Raw genomic sequence first — 17,925 nt, forward strand, 5'->3', positions numbered from 1 at the left:
TGCCAACGTACATTATGTCGATATGTTGACGGCTCCCGCCTGGTCGGCACAGCAGGTTCAAGAAGCGACTCCGAAGATACGGAGTAGATCAGAAATAAGCCCCCTCACCTTATCATGAAATGTACATACAAACGTATAACCTGATACTGGACATACCAGCGGTCCATCAGCTCCTCACCAGGGTGGAACCAACCAACCCCAGGGAAATACCACTCTTGCTCCAGACCCTCAATTAAGTGAGGTAATATGTTCACCTACCACATTACCAGCCCAAAACAAGAGGAGCCACGCCACAAAATTGGCTCCACCACAGAGCAGACCCAAAGGACCACTTTATATCAGCTTGATTACCTCATTTCCTTGGATGAAAATAAGTTTATTAATTACTTCATAATTACTTTGTAATCATCTTTTTATGTTCATGGCTTTTTTTTTTATAAGTCTTTGTTGTTCTATAATAGGAGGCAGTGTGCGGTATAAGGTATTATGATGGCGCAGTTGGTTCTTCAGCGGGCATTTTGATAATGATAATAGTAATGATAATAAGAATAGTATTAATAATGATGATAATGATAATAATAGTATTAATAGTAATGATAATAATAATAATAATAATAATAATAATAATAATGATAATGATAATAAAACTTACTCCAGTCTTGGGTCAGATTTACTTTGGGGCCAGATGTAGTTTTTATACATTGCACTGACAGTTAGAGAATGGATTGTGAGCGGATGCGGCCTTCCTTCGTCTGTTATTGGCGCTACCTCGCTAACGTGGGAAATAGTGATGAAGTATGGAAAAAAGGATAGATAGTAATAACACTGATAATAATGATTATAAGATAATAATAGTTAGATGATAATTTGTTAGAATTATTATTATTATCCCTGGGGATAGGAGAGAAAGAATACTTCCCACGTATTCCCTGTGTGTCGTAGAAGGCGACTAAAGGGGGCAGGAGCGGGTGGTGGGAAATCCTACCCTCCAGTTTTCACTTTTCCAAAAGAATGAACAGAGAAGGGGGCCAAGTGAGGAGTTATCACTCTAAGACTCAGTTATCTGTTTTCGAACGGTACTTCGCTGACGCGTCAAATGGCGAATATGTATATATAAAAAATAGTAATTCCCGAGGGGACTTCTGGCGGTCCTGTCCTGTGAGATGGTCAGGATGTCTTTGCAAGTATGTGAAGCACGTCCCCACTTGCCAGCCCCGCACCCCAGTACGGGCCAGTCTTTCCCTGGGGTCAGGCTACCGCTGGGGTCATATTCCCTCTGGGGTTAGACCAACTCTGGGGACAGAGTATTTTTTTCGGGCTAGATTTGATCTTGGTGTAGAATTACTCTGGGCGGTCAAGACTTACTCATGGATCAGGCTATGGGGTCAGATTTTCTCTGGGGCCAGACTTACTGTGGGGCCAGGGGTTCTCTGGGGCCAGATATACTGTGGGGCCAGACTTACTCTGGGGGCCAGACTTACTGTGGGACCAGACTTAGTCTAGGGACCAACCTTACTCTGAGGTCATACTTATTCTGAGGTCAGACTTACTCTTGGGTCTTGTTTTCATAATAGCTAAGTGAGGGATGTATAGAGCATATACTGTATGTAGACACCGTGAGAAGTACGCACTCCTGTGTTAAAGTAAAAGCCATTCACAGAGTGAGCAAAGCAAGAGGGAACTATTGACCACTGCTGCAATACGGGTTATTATTACCATTATAGAGAGAATTGTAAGCTGTGTGAACGTTGGACACACCGACTGACATGGTCTGCAAACCCATATTTAGACCGGATATCCTATTGGGGCAGCGTAACTGGTGACGTCCTAGTTTAGGGGCACCACAGAAATAACTTTGGGATTAGGGGTAAATGCATACGACTAAACTCCGTAGACTTAGTACAGATGATTCAGACAGGGAGAACGTCATTTGGAGCATTACATTTCATCTTTCAGAAATAGATGATGATCGTAATTGTGAGTGTGTGTGTGTGTGTGTGTGTGTGTGTGTGTGTGTGTGTGTGTGTGTGTATGTAGGGGGGTTGGGGTTAAGATAATGGAGGAAAATGTGAGAGCAAAGCAAAGGAAAGACGTTAAGATATCAATGGTACTTATGCAAACCTCTCTCGGCTATCCCAAACTATCCAGATTTACAATGTTTTTGATGTTGATAAAGAAAAAAGTGAATATGATAATGACATCTGTATTGGGTTCCTCGGAACTCAGTTCACTTTGTGTGCTTAATGCTAAGTGTATTTACTTCTAACTGCATGCAACCATATGTATGGCAGAAAGAGGATGACCTCGTTGTATTTGTACTTGAGGTATATCTCGGCCCTACTTGAGTTGATTTAGGTTTTTAAAGGTTCTGTTGATATACAACAGTATCACATGCTTTGACTTGACATTTTACTTGATCATCATACCCTTCATATCTCATTTAATAGGGAAGAAATGTAACATGATGCTCCCCTGGTCTATTACTTTTACTAAGTATAAAAAAAGAATATTGTGTTGATAGGCTTTACCTCTGAATCCATGAGTTAGCCTTGTGGTGCCCCTAAACTGTAATGTGGTGCCCCTAAACTGTAATCTTACCGCATAACTGAAGCTTTATACCTCTAAAGCTCTCGGTCTTTTTTCCTCGCATGCCTAACACTCTTGAAAACCTTTCCCATCTGCTTTGGTGACTCTTCAGTTCACCGTGACATAGAGCAAGGCCGGGGAGCAGGACAATCCCGTTGCTGAGCCACAGAATGAAAAGACATCTGCCGGTATGGTATCCCCAGACGCCGGCTGAGGTACCCTGCCGACCTGACCGGGAGACGGAGCTCACACTGCCACCTTAACTCTTGTAGTAAGACTTTCGATCATCCATTCTCTAAAACATCGATCCCAGAGTGTACTAAATCAAGTAAGTGAAGCTTTGGGCTTCCTCCCTCCAAACGTTGATGAAAGTAGAAGCTGTCTAATCTTTCGCCGCCAATGACAGAAGTAGTAGAAAATAATGATTGAAAAAATGAATCGTCCATTGTTGAAACAGAATTTATACAGAAAATAGGAATATGCTTAAAGAAGAGAGACATATCTTGTCAATGGAGGAGCGACAAAATATAATACGGAAACAGTGGAGAGAAGGATCGAAGCTTCGCTGTCAGGAGGTTTAGAAAGGGAAGTAAAGGGTTTAGGGTTGGTCATGTGACGTGGTCTGGCACGAGCATGACAAGGCTGGTATTCACCTTATCAGTGATGGTGATAACCAAGTAACATCATTAGATAGTGACGGCAACCCGGACGTGAGAATGTTGAAATACAGCTCCTTCCACCGTTAGAAGTCGGTGTATACGAACGTTACTGTGGCAGTGTGGTGACTTGCTGAGGTACATGGAGACGACGCTCCCTCTCTCTGATCCTGCCACCTGATCACCTCCTCCATGACGGAGGAGCGAGGGAGGTACGCAGTGTAAATGCCGATATGTTCGTCACGTGTCCGTGAAAATGATTCCGCGGTGACAGACATGGTAGAGTGTGCAGGATAAATCTCACGACTACTCGAAATGACAGGAGAGTGTCAAGGTGATGGCCGAGACGTATCGCTGGTCTGCTGCTCCCCCCAGAAGTACAAGGAAGGTCGGGAGGAGACTCCAGGATGCAGCCGGTGTATAACTTGAGAGCTCGTTGTAGAATTTTCTTCTTCACGCTAGACACACGGGGAGTATGTGAGCCCCTCACAGAAGCAGCAGCAGTGGTCTGGTTGATGAAGTGGTCACTGGCGAGGTTAAAGAGTATCGGAAACCCTCACCCTCGGTTAACGCTGGCAGTATAGTTAACGCGTCCCACCTCGGCATGACGTAAGCGGCCTGCGGGCGCGACCTTGACCAATTGTCTTGATAACCAGCGGACAATGGCAGGGTTTTTAATGTGGCCTGATAAGAAGGGAGGGGTATGGGGGGCAGGACAAGACAGTGATACACGGCAGAGCTAGCCAACTGCTGTATAGTGAGCGTCCGAGTTGAGAGGTTGGTTACCCAGACACTCAGACAGCACTCTCCAGTAGTGGGAGTGACAGATTACTCACACAACACTCCATTAGTGTGAGAGTGACAGATGACCCAGGTACTCACACTCTCCAGTCGTGTGAGAGTGACAGGTTACCCAGACAACTCTCCCCAGTTGTGTGAGTGTGACATACAACATGTTGCAGAGGTCCCTGAGTCTCTCTCCCACAGTATTTGACTAAGGGTTATTTAAGTCGTAAGAGCTTGAATATTTATTGTGCAAGCGCCGAGTGCGTGGGGGGTGATGAATGTTGATTTCCTGGCCACTCCAAGCCTGGCTTATGTACACAGGGGGTCAAGGACCAGGTGTGTGAACTAAAAACATTACCCATGAGAGAGAGAGAGAGAGATGCAGTAAGTCGGGGTGTGCGTGGGTATGTGTGTTATGATTACCATAGATCATACCGTATAACGTACTTGGTAACACATATATGTACTTGAACAAATAAAAACAGGATGGAAATTGGACGTACCGGTTTACGCACTCGAGAGTATACACATGACAGAGCTTGGAAGTATATGTAGTGAATGTGTGGGGTAAGTTGGAGGCCCGTGAGTTCAGACTGGATGATCGTTGGGGTTATTCCATCATGTTCAGGTCTGATATGTAAAAGTTGTTAATAAGACTATAATTTAGAGAGTTGCCAAGTTGTGTAATCTGCTAAGTTCTCAGCCTCATGAGGTAAAGCAAGATAGAGATATTGGAAATTTCAGTGCAAGTCTGGGAGTTCCCAACCGTAATCTACCGCATCTGACGTGGAAAGCTACTGGGAACATTGGTTGTGGCTGAGAAATTTCTCAGGTGGCAGTGTGATTGAAGGATAACCAGGTGGTGAAGTGTCTGGGTATGTATGTAGCAGTGCACACGCTGGATCAACAACTCCAGAACCAACAGGCAGAGGGACTCAATATTCAGGAAGGAATAGATTGATCATTGTTTCCGAGAACAACCTACTGGATCACATGATGAATCTCGAAGGCCCTGAATAATAAGCCTAGGACACTCTCTCTCTCTCTCTCTCTCTCTCTCTCTCTCTCTCTCTCTCTCTCTCTCTCTCTCTCTCTCTCTCTCTCTCTCTCTCTCCCCCCCCCCCCAGCGCTGACCACCGTGAGGGAATGTTCTGGTTTCGTTGCTTCACCAACTGACTGCCTCAGAAACTGGGCAGAGAGCATCCAAGGTATGAGGTGTCATTCCTTGGGATAACAATACGAGTAACTTGGTCCCCAAACCAGTTCATGGGAAAAGCAGTCACTTCGTTTCTCAGTGTGCATCATGCCTGCCACAAAGGTCAGTAGAATATGAGAATCGAAATGGATTGTGAACCAGGATCCTCAAATAGACGAACGAACATGATTGGTAGTTCCCTTGTTACCCGCCGTCCTGGCACTCCACCCACAGGAGGCTCAGGTCTCAAGATGAAATCAGATCCACAGTAGAAATTTAAAACATTTCAAAGTCATGTTATGCACGAGGGACGATTAGCTGCAGCAACACAGAAGACAAGCCTAAATATATATTTTTTTTCTTACGAAGATTAAGTCCAAGATTATATTCAGCGTTGGTCCGAGACATAAAGAGGAAGATTCATGCAGGCATGACAAGTGTGTGGAATTTTCAGAATACAATACGATTCGGTGTTCAGTGAACCGTCAGACATTTGCAAGACTGATTTCCCAAGAGAACCAGACCTGAGTGGTATTCCCTGAATGACAGACGTACCAGGTATATCAGATATTACTTTTCCCTCATCCTGGAGTTATGGAAAAGGTACTCATCAGTACCTTGCAATAGTTTTGACCGACGTGACATCTTGGTGAGTGTGAAAACCACTGAAATGTCTCTTAATACATTAGGAAGGCAGTGCAGCTGACCGTAAAACCTCCAGTCCGGTTGTGCCGTCATCCATGTCATCAAGCTTTTGGGAGAGGATCAAGAAGACCAGCTGTGTGAGGAGTGAACACCAGACAAAGCTGAGACAGCTTCGATGTTCACAGCTGGAAGACCCGGTATTTCACAATTGCTCCACCATGGTGATAACCTCGCTCAAACCACGGAGAAGAAATGGATTTGTTTCATAGGATTAGACTCCAGGAATACCTGACAGAAATGGGACATTAAACTGATATCAGACAGGCTGTCTTTAAAGAGAGAATTACCGGCAAGTTAAGGTGATGGGTCTGTGATCGTCAGCAACATGATCCCAGAGAGTTACGTTATCTGTGCAGAGTCTGCTGCCTCCATTGTTACGTGGCTGTATCCACAAGGGAACTCTGCATGCTTCCTTACCTTTCCCTTATTTATATCTAATGTTTATATCATGCAGTGCATCTGCATCTGTGTCTTGAGGCCAGTTGTAGTATAGCAGTCATCAGCTGATGGTACTGAACACCTCTGGTCACCAAGTGGTCCTCCAAGTATGGTATGATGTATTCATTGTACGAAACGATCAAGTCTTCCTTTACGGAAGGAGCAAAACTATTGTCACATTTCTAACACATGCCTCAGGTTGGTGCGTGTGTGTGTGTGTGTGTGTGTGTGTGTGTGTGTGTGTGTGTGTGTGTGTGTACATATAGGGGTAAAGATATGAAGACAAGGTTAAGAGGCGGGCAACACGAGTGTGAAACCCTCGCCTCGTAACACACATAATGATTACAAGACAGAGATTGTATGACCATGAGGCTAAAGATGTGTCATGGATGTGGGGATGATGATGGCCAGGCACCACCGTGCCCCACGAGATGAACTGTCGTGTCCACTGTGGAGGTGAACACGGCATAAGTTTGTGGGGAAGATCAAGTATATTAGATGTGTCTAGCGGAGGAAAACAACGATGCACTCGAGCATTATACATTAAGTTTGGAAGATGGCAAGTCTTATATGATCTGTAAGATTGGTACGTTAATAGATCACGCATTATTGTTCAGCTTTGGCAGTGATGTGAGAATTGTTACGAAGCCTTAATAGTGGTACCATTGTGATACAAGCAGCCTCACCCTATTGAGGGCACAATCCTTCTCTCAGAAAAAAAAAAATAAATGACATTTGAACTAATGACTGTTAACGTTAGCTCCGGCTTCAGGTTAGGGGAATTTCCTCTCAATCATATCCATTATAGTCTTAAGTATATGTCATTATGACATTATTTATGTTAGATTTACAACTAATATTTAAGAAAGAAGATGTATTTATTGGTTTCAGTAAGGTATGTTCATTACACATAACAAGTCTTAATATATATATTTATTTTTTATTTATTTTCCTTTGTCGCAGTCTCCCGCGTTTGCGAGGTAGCGCAAGGAAACAGACGAAAGAAATGGCCCAACCCACCCCCATACACATGTATATACATACACGTCCACACACGCAAATATACATACCTATACATCTCAATGTACGCATATATATACACACACAGACACATACATATATACCCATGCACACAATTCACACTGCCTTTATTCATTCCCATCGCCACCTCGCCACACATGGAATACCATAATATATATATATATATATATATATATATATATATATATATATATATATATATATGTATATATATGTATATATATGTATATATATGTATATATATATATATATATATATATATATATATTTTTTTTTTTTTTTTTTTTTTTCAAACTATTCGCCATTTCCCGCGTTAGCGAGGTAGCGTTAAGAACAGAGAACTGGGCCACTGAGGGAATATCCTCACCTGGCCCCCTTCTCTGTTCCTTCTTTTGAAAATCAAAAAAAAATTGAGAGGGGAGGATTTCCAGCCCCCCGCTCCCTCCCCTTTTAGTCGCCTTCTACGACACGCAGGGAATACGTGGGAAGTATTCTTTCTCCCCTATCCCCAGGGATAATATATATATATATATATATATATATATATATATATATATATATATATATATATATATATATATATATATATATAAAGTTTTGAAGCAATAAGAATTAAGATGAGCCACCAGTTCAACCTGGTGTTAGTGTAATGAAGGACAACGCACCGTATTATAAAACGAAGTCCGAAACTTCTCCTGTGATGGACACAGACTGGTCGATGAGTACTGCAGCGAAGAGAGAAGCAGGACCTGCGATGGCACCACCCAGTACAGGTGTTCTCTCCCCCACAGTCGTAGTGCTGGTGGCGTGTGCTGACGTCTCTCACACGCATACATACCGGCGCTGGAGAAATTGTCGGGCCGTTAAATCTCCAGTGATCCTGTAGTCGCTGTATCCTCTCATTTCAACGTGTCATTATTGGAGCACGATAAAAGCTCCGAGATTAACGTGTGTCTAACGCAGGCTTTTTTTTTTTTTTGAGATGACGATCGTAATGCTGACGTGGAAAAATACTGAGGTGGCTTCGCAGGTGGCAGCACTCCGCGTTCTCGGTGGAGTACCGAGCCATCGTCGTCGTCGAGGATGTGTATTTGGGAGAAACGACATGGAAAGTGATGTGCGGGGGGCGGGGTGGCGGCGCAGTACCAGGAACACCTGCCCACCAGCCAGCCAGCCGCTCGAACAGGAACTACAACCCCCACATTGTGTCTCCTGTAGAGGCCACGCCTCTCGCTACTCGCATCCTCTTCTTTGTTATCAAGTGGTGGAGGGACTTGCCCGGGATACTGCTGCCGCCCAAGACCAAGCTCTGACGCATGTGTCCACGCGCCAAGGACGACGGACGGTAGCAGATGGAATTAAGGCAGGCACCAGCTTCAGTGACGAAAATGTAATCGTTTAAACTAACGCTGCAACAGAGAGCAGTGTATGGTGTGTGTGTGTGTGTGTGAACGTTATAATGTTAAGACATCGTGTCAGACATGCCAACATGAGTGTAAATCTCTCTCACTTATCGTACAGATATAGTCATCAAAAGATGATGGTTGTCAGTTTTTTCTCTTCACAATATCTTGCTAAGGTTTATTCTTTCAATAAAATGAAATAGATTTTCATTTAATTCTTTTCTGTTTTACTAGAACAGAATCTTTTCCCAAGGTTTTAATGTTTTGATTAACGTGGTAAAAATAGGGCTGGTTTAACTTCACGCTGTCTGGTTTGTAAGAACCCAAGACCCAAGCAAGGAGAAGTATTAAACTCTTACTTCATATTTTGAAACTATGATAACATTTCTTATTGTTAGAGATAATATGCATTAGATTTATATTCCCTAACTTTGTTGATACAACAACTTCACGCCGATCCGTCAGCAACACCCACATTTGCACGAGGTATATAAAAAAAAAAAATATATATATATATATATATATATATATATATATATATATATATATATATATATATATATATTGCAGATTATGGCAGTAGTGCGCGTGACCCAGTAAATGGTTGTAATCCACAGGAAAAATACAACACGATAAGTTCCCAAGTGCTTTTTCGTGTATTGATCACATCATCAGGGGAGACACAAGAAAGAGATGTAGCAGTCAGTTGATACACAAGGGAGAGATGTTGCTAGGACGCCATTGGTAAACAAGCATATATATATATATATATATATATATTTTTTTTTTTTTTTTCTGCTTTGTCGCTGTCTCCCGCGTTTGCGAGGTAGCGCAAGGAAACAGACGAAAGAAATGGCCCAACCCACCCCCATACACATGTATATACATACGTCCACACACGCAAATATACATACCTACACAGCTTTCCATGGTTTACCCCAGACGCTTCACATGCCCTGATTCAATCCACTGACAGCACGTCAACCCTGGTATACCACATCGATCCAATTCACTCTATTCCTTGCCCTCCTTTCACCCTCCTGCATGTTCAGGCCCCGATCACACAAAATCTTTTTCACTCCATCTTTCCACCTCCAATTTGGTCTCCCACTTCTCCTCGTTCCCTCCACCTCCGACACATATATCCTCTTGGTCAATCTTTCCTCACTCATTCTCTCCATGTGCCCAAACCATTTCAAAACACCCTCTTCTGCTCTCTCAACCACGCTCTTTTTATTTCCACACGTCTCTCTTACCCTTACGTTACTTACTCGATCAAACCACCTCACACCACACATTGTCCTCAAACATCTCATTTCCAGCACATCCATCCTCCTGCGCACAACTCTATCCATAGCCCACGCCTCGCAACCATACAACATTGTTGGAACCACTATTCCTTCAAACATACCCATTTTTGCTTTCCGAGATAATGTTCTCGACTTCCACACATTCTTCAAGGCTCCCAGGATTTTCGCCCCCTCCCCCACCCTATGATCCACTTCCGCTGCCATATATATATATATATATGTGTGTGTGTGTGTGTGTGTGTGTATAAAACTGTTTTGGTCACCCTGCTTCTCCTGCCTCATGTGCTAGTTCGGTGGAATTACTTTTTGGCTCAGCAGTGTGGGGTTACCATGACCCGGCTCGACCTGCATGTCGGAGGACATAGTGGCCGGGTAGCACCAGCTTCGTGAGAGCCCTGTTCGCGGTACGGTTCATTGTAACATACATCCAGACGCTTGTGTCAGCGGAGAGTGTAGTAGGATAGTCGGCTTACCTGTAGAGCACGACGGTACGATGTTCGAGCACATTACGCTCCGTGCACAAGGCGGTACAGCCCTCGAACACGGCGTTACGTTACCCAGGCAGGGGTCCTATACTCGTGCATGAAGGGTTTGTTTCTAGCGCTACCCCGCTAAGCCGCGAGAAGTGATTATATATATATATATATATATATATATATATATATATATATATATATATATATATATATATATATATATGTAAATATTTTATTTATTCATTTATTTATTTATTTATTCATTTTTGTTGTGTCTCATCGAGTCAGTTGGTACTGATACGTGTTTGGTTGAACATGCTCGTTTGTGTAACACGTGTACGTGACCACGTGTGTGAGAGGAGCTCACCTATCGCCAAAGCCTAATCTTAGACTTATAAATCGTAAGAACTGTCTGTCTGTATTTATTAAAACTGCATTCAGACGTATGGGTGAGGAGGTATTTGGCAAGGTGTTCACATCCTCCGTTAGGCCAGGACTAGACTATGCTTCGCAGGTGTGGCCACCACACTTAAAGAAGCACAGAGAATTAAAAAGAGTAGGGCCAGAGGAGGGCAACAAAGATGGCTCCATGATTAAAAGCTGAGTTACTGGGAAGGGCCATTGATTTGCCTTCTATGGAAGATTATTGAGTAAGGGGTAACTTGATCACAATCTTTTAAGTTTTAAACCAGGTGGGTGACGTCGACAGATGGTATAACATGAAATGTAGCGAGAAACGTGTGAGGAAAGATGTTAAGGAGTATGTTTATAGTATAAGAGTAGAGGATGAGTGGAATAAACCGAGTGATGAGAGAGTGAACGTGAATAGCAATGAAGAAGTTGGATGAGTTGTATGATTAGGTTCGGGAGAAGAGGCCTCACGAGTGTAGAACTCCCTCCTCATGCTGTACACTAGGTAGCTAGAAATAGGTCATTACACACACGAATGTATACCCCCCCTCCTTCTTCCCACACTGTGCAAATATAGAGGTCATCATTACACACAGTGGTTAGCGTTGTGACCCATCTGTCTCACGGACCAAGGTCAGGTTAGAGTGCCGGACGTGGCAACCAGCGCCACAGACAACCCAGCAGTTCATCCTTCTTTGTGGGGCTGTGTGTGTGTGTGTGTGTGTGTGTGTGTGTGTGTGTGTGTGCACATCAGGCTAAGACATGGAATATGTATATATATATATATATATATATATATATATATATATATATATATATATATATATATATATATAAGATTAGGTTAGAGGATACCACTAATGTGTACATACCCGCAACACACAAACAGTACTCACAGATGTTAGTTGTATCGGACAACTACTACATGTGTCTGTACAGTGCTTAAGGCAGTGATGGCCGGAGGAGAGGTGAGGTAGGAGGAGGAGGAGGAGAGTTTGGAGGAGGAGAAGAGGAGGAAGAGAGGTGAAGTAAGAGGAGGAAGAGAGATGAGGTAGGAGGAGGTGGGAGGAGGAGGAGGAGGAGGTGGGAGGAGGAGGTGGGAGGAGGAGGTGCGTGTTGACTCGCTTTCCCATGACATTCTTACGGGAAGAGCCGGATGCGTACGAACGTCGTGCCATAGAAAGTGGCGTATCTCCCCACCAGCGTCCTCATGTCCTGTTCCCCTTGGGTGGCCTCCTGGTACCTTCCCCCTGCCCCTCCCCTCACTGTCCGTTTATCCACTTGACAAGTACAGTGGTGGGCGACCCTCCCTCCTACCATACAGTGGTCTCCTGGGGCGGTATGGCCACACCACCACAGTGGTCTGTGTGCATCTAGTGGCGTCTTGTAGCAGTGGTTGACGTCTCATGTTAACAACCTTGTTGCTTCTTGTTTACCTTCGTCGTCGTCCCACAACGGTTGTGGGTCACTTGTCTCCCGGTACTGTCTCCCTCGATGTTCACTCTGGACTATACAGACGAAATCTCTCTCTCTCTCTCTCTCTCTCTCTCTCTCTCTCTCTCTCTCTCTCTCTCTCTCTCTCTCTCTCTCTCTCAGGTTGCATTCCTGCCGTGCACAATGTGGACAGTGACGTGGTGCTGTCTGCACGTGAAGACACCATACATTCATCCAACATGACACATTTCCATGTTTGTGTCCTGGACGGTATCCGGCTGGCATTTACTGAGGGCAGCGGCCGCTCGTGTGCACGCACGCACGTCTGCACACGGTGCTGGAGGTGTGTGATTGTTTATATTTCGCTGATCAAAAGATCGTCGTCGTATTAGGTGGTGTGTGCGCTCGCGCGCGTGTGTATGTTCACCTTAGCTTGAGTCGGTAACCGTGTACTGGATCGCTTCGTATTTTGACCGTACACGTCGGCGGCCTGAGTGTCATACGTAACGAAACACATATCTTGTTTGTTGTTGTGCTGATAACACCAAGTGTGGCCCGACTGCTCTCAGCGCAGGATGACCGTGAGCCTGAGTTTTGAGGTGGTGTGAGACGCTGGCTCGTGCCGGGTGCATAAGTGGGATGGTGAGGTGAGTGTGTCTGGGAGGTGCGACATTGACTTGGGAATTGATTCTTCGATCTTAGTCTGAAGAGCCGCGAATTTTTTTGTGCACTGTCACCCATCGTGTGGGCGGTGGCGGCTCGCAGAATGTGATACACAGGATGCCCAGGGCCTGCTCCTTCATGACCGAGTTACACTGTAAGTCGCACTGTCAGGAAAATGTTGACAAGGATGTGGGCAGCGCTGAATGAACTGCTCTGCAGTTTACACGGTAAGTGAACTTAAGAAAGCAATGAAGAACAATGATTACATTATGTATCTAAATATACACTAGGCAAAGTATGGATACGTTTCAAGTGCCTGAGATGGAACATTTTTATGGATAACGTGTTTGCACATATCTTGTAATGCTCGGTAGCAAACATCTCTGAACTCACTATTTTGACAAGTCGGATACATCATGTTGCACGGGATGAGAGTTGCTTTGTTGGCACTCCATATCTGGTCTCTTCATTATCAACAGAAGCAGTAAACCCCCGCGAGCCTGAATCGGGTCGTAACCCCAAGGTGCCCACTGATCCTTGATTGGAACCCTACATATATGGTTCTTCTTGCATGCGGTTATAATGGTAAATGGATCTGCTTGTGTTGATGGTTTCTTTTGGTCGTAAATCAGCAAGATATTGTTCATGTTCTCTCTCTGAACGATTGTTCAAGACTACGTACTTGGAGGTAGACCCGTGGGATAATCAATTTCATATTTCGAGGTGAAAGTTTTTGCTAATATGTTATACTTGTCGCACATTCTGAGCCACACGTCTGTGAAGGAATCCAAAGAAACTGAAATTCTTTCTACTTGTGTCGAGCTTCAGGTACAAGCATATTACAGTGCTGTTCATGTGAGTATAGTGCAGCTGTTGTGGGAGAGAATCACTGACAGTCATATCTTTTTAACATGGTTAAGGACCATGATGACAACAGACAGTCAAGTTTAGAGGGTAGATGACTCATGGTTGAGCCCAGCTCCTGGTTCTCGGTAAAAGCCGTCGGTACATGTTGCAACAAATACATTGCCAGTAGCACCAGGTCTTCGTGGCAGGGAACCATATTTATATATCATCTATAAGAGATCATGTTCTTTGTTGATGGTGACGATGTAATCACGTACGTCAGTATTAACTTTTGACGTTAACCCGGGCTGTGATCCTGTATTGGGGCAGTGGAGGAAAGGTGATAACACGGATATCAGAGAGGTTGGTTTCCAATGAGGCTGCATAGTGCCATTGCTGTCTCATATGATGAGGTTCATGAGTGCTGTACAGTCTCGAGTCCAGTACTAGTCATAGTGACCCATTTCGACGGATGTCTTCCGTCTGAGAAGGTCTGGAAGGCCTTTGTCCATGGGTTAGGATGCGCTTGCCTAAACATTTGGATCCCATTTAGAAGATCTGATTTCAATCATTTTCACTGATACCAGTAAGTCCCAAGTTCTTTCTTCATGTATAGAATCTGTTGTCGGCAGTCGAGAGTAATTTTTCGTAGCTTCATTTTGTATTTGCTCAGTCCTTGTACCAGGCGCTAGAACAAGACAAGGCGAAGTATTAATATCATTAAGAGAACGGGTGTTTGCAGTGTGCATCGTTACTACTGTTCTGACATCGGCCCCAAAATGTGGACTGGGGCCAGCTGCAGCCACGAGAACGTAAAGCCTTTTTCTCCACATTGGTGGTGAACTCTGGTCACAACAGCTCCAAATGTTGGTACTTCTAATCCAAGAAACCGGAACCTTCCTGCATGATCAGTGTGTGATCCATTGTTCATCCGAATTATTCTGATGACACCCCTTCTTTTGGGCGGGCATCTGTTGAAGATTTTGGTGTTGTCAGTAGATGTGACAAGCCTTAACTTTTCACAGGCATCTGATATAATACATGGCTGGGAATAGTGAGAGTACTATGGTACTAAGAGGTGTTGATCATGATGACGTCAGTATAACCAGCACTACGGTGTTCAGTATTCATGGGAAGAGACTGAAGAAGGACATTTATTAAACAGGATGGGGTTCAGTACACCACCCTGCAGGGTACCGTGGTCGGAACTCTCAGATTTCACCTGTGTGTCCCTGAAAACAGAACAGATGACTTTCTGTTGAAGAGGAAGCCAGAGATTCAGAGCAAAAGCCAGCCCCTAACATCCATAATGGTAAGTTCATACAGGAATACGTGTTGATTGGCAGCATCAAAAGCAGCTGTAAGGTCAGTGTGAAGAGTTAGAGAGTTGGTAATGCTATGATATACACTACTTTTGTCCATAACACCATATGTGGTGTGAAGATAGAAAGTCTTTTTGTCCAATGGTAAGGACTCATGAGGACCATCTTTTCAAAGGTTTTTCATTAGAATTTTTTGGTCAAAGAATCATTAGGAGTAAAGGCATTAGCTTGGTTGGCTTTGGGTGTTGGAATGATGAGGAGGAGGTAGGTAGAACTGTCAGTTTGTGGGAGGAGTGTTCGGGAGACGAGACACTTGACTTGTGGGAGATGAGGAGGTGGCGGGGGTAAAGGTCAGAGCGTGGGGGCGGCCTTCCCTCGGCAGTAGCAGCAAGGCGGACGGCAGCCAGGTCAACCTGCAGCCCACTAGTCCCTGCTGCGCCGCCGTCAGGCTACCTTCCCATACTGTAGGTGTTCTGTGTGTTTGTATGTGTGTATGTGTGTGTTTGTGTTTGTGTGTGTGTTTGCACTTGGTATGTAATCTGTTTGTTTTTTTGTTTTTATATTTTTGGATGGTTTTTTGTGTATGTGCTTAACTTCTTCCTTTATATATATATATATATATATATATATATATATATATATATATATATATATATATATATATATATATATATATATATATATTGTCCCTAGGGATAGGGGAGAAAGAATACTTCCCACGTATTCCCTGAGTGTCGTAGAAGGCGACTAAAAGGGGAGGGAGCTGGGGGGCTGGAAATCCTTCCCTCTCGTCTTTAATTTTCCAAAAGAAGTAACAGAGAAGGGGGCCTAGTGAGGATATTCTCTCAAAGTCTCAGTCCTCTGTTATAAACGCTACCTCGGTAACGCGGGAAATAGCGAATAGTATGAAAAAAGTGTATATATATATATATTTAATGTGATTATGAGGGAGAAGGTAAGGTTTCAAGTATCCCTAAGATCCACCTGGAGAACTGTAAGGATTGTCAACCTTTGAAGCACAATTAAGACTGACAACCTCTGCTGTGGCTGTGTCGTCCAGCTCTCTCCTCCCTCCTTGCTCTCTCGCTGGCATGTTCTACATTGAACCCAGCTTGTTTTACAATCACCACCATGTTGTACAACAGATATTTATCACCTCGCCGCCTATTATGTGTGAGCTGATATCGAAGGAGGCGCTCAAATGATCATTATTTAGTGCAGGAGGCTGAACGGAAGATGGTCACTAAGATGGGTAGTAATGGCCACAAGAAGATAATGTAATTGGAGTCATGGGCGGCACCCCAGGGTGTACAGTATTGATGGCTGCACCTCCACCTGACACTCCTGGAGGAGGGAGGCTGGTTGGTGGTGGGCAGCAGGGGAGAGCCTTCCTCAGCTCGGACTAGTTCCGGGTCGCGTGAGGTCTGGTAGATTAATCTGACGTCTGATAAGATTAATAGTTATGAATATTGATATTATCTGGCTCCGGTCTCTCTTCCCCCCCCACTCCCTGTGGCCACTGGACCAACCTGGGGTTCAAAGATCACGCGTGACAGTTTTCTCTCGTGTTGTGGGCGGTGATGGAAGGGATAACAACTTGCATTTCTTTTTCAGAATGACCGACATGACACAGGTAGGATAGATATGTCTGAGTGAAGGCCGTCTCGGGTGATGGGGAAAACTTATGAATTTAGAAAGTCTGAATTCATCCGGGCTTCGTAGGTGATTGTAAACCTGACTCTCAAAGGAATGATGGCTATGTAAGGAGAGGGAGACACATGAAGGAAGAGAATTCCACACCTTAGGTCTTGCAGGGTACAAGGGCGCATCCTGGCAGCTCGTCCTCGAGCGTGGTCGGTCTCCACACAGAAACTGTGGGGAGCAGAAGCCAAGTGCGTGCCATGGGTCCAAACCTCGGACAGTGCACGAGAACGCTGGCCTGAATTATACGCGTAGGAGAGAGAGAGAAAGAGAGAGAGAGAGAGAGAGAGAGAGAGAGAGAGAGAGAGAGAGAGAGAGAGAGAGAGAGAGAGAGAGAGAGAGAGCATAGCGGCGTACGGAGAGGGAAGGTTGGGTAGAGGTGGTGATGTCGGGAGAATTAAATAAGAACGTTCTTGATTACATTGTAGTGAACAGAGAGGTGGAGGGTGAGCCTCCCCTGGGACGTGTGACGAGCAGTAATCCATACGTGGCGGAATCAGTCCCCTGCAGATATGAAATAGCTGCTCACAGGAGGACTAATTAGTTCATCTATCTCCCAGCTTCTGAGAAGCAGATTTTGTGGTGTTGATTATGTGGGGTCTCCAGGTCGGAGTGGAGGATATGGTTAAGTTCAACATGTTTATATTGTTACTGGATTGAATTTATGTTTCGAAATGGAACAGAGGGAAACGAATGATTCTTAGGAAGAGATGTAGGAAGAAATTGCGTTGTAGTACAGTTAGGTTTTACAAGGTCACTGCTTGCCCTCTGAAATGGTGCACAGGTCCGAACTGACATAGGAAATATGATCTGTGCTAGAAAGAGAATGAGTATTGAAGGGAGAAGGGGAGGACAAATGAGGTGAAATATATTGAATCGAGTCATCTACATACGAGTGATACATTTTAGAAGTAGAGAGAAGAAAGAGAGGAGGAGATAGGATAAAGAGTGA

The 17,925-nt window shown here is 44.3% G+C and overlaps 1 protein-coding gene across 4 annotated transcripts in view; it reads left to right on the forward strand.

Annotated features, from left to right (window-relative positions):
* The window catches only part of LOC139754619 (uncharacterized), a 441,804-nt gene that overhangs the window by 353,766 nt on the left and 70,113 nt on the right, over window positions 1–17,925 (forward strand). Inside the window, exon 1 of one of the 4 annotated variants that reach the window (XM_071672086.1) lies at window positions 13,293–13,331. The exons of the other annotated variants lie outside the window; for them this stretch is intronic. Within the exon in view, the coding sequence (XP_071528187.1) occupies window positions 13,308–13,331 (24 nt within the window). The 5' untranslated portion in view covers window positions 13,293–13,307. Of the gene's footprint in view, window positions 1–13,292; window positions 13,332–17,925 lie in introns of those variants that run through there. 4 annotated transcript variants of the gene reach the window in all.

Source organism: Panulirus ornatus, chromosome 17, assembly GCF_036320965.1.
Source record: "Panulirus ornatus isolate Po-2019 chromosome 17, ASM3632096v1, whole genome shotgun sequence".
Lineage (NCBI taxonomy): Eukaryota > Metazoa > Arthropoda > Malacostraca > Decapoda > Palinuridae > Panulirus > Panulirus ornatus.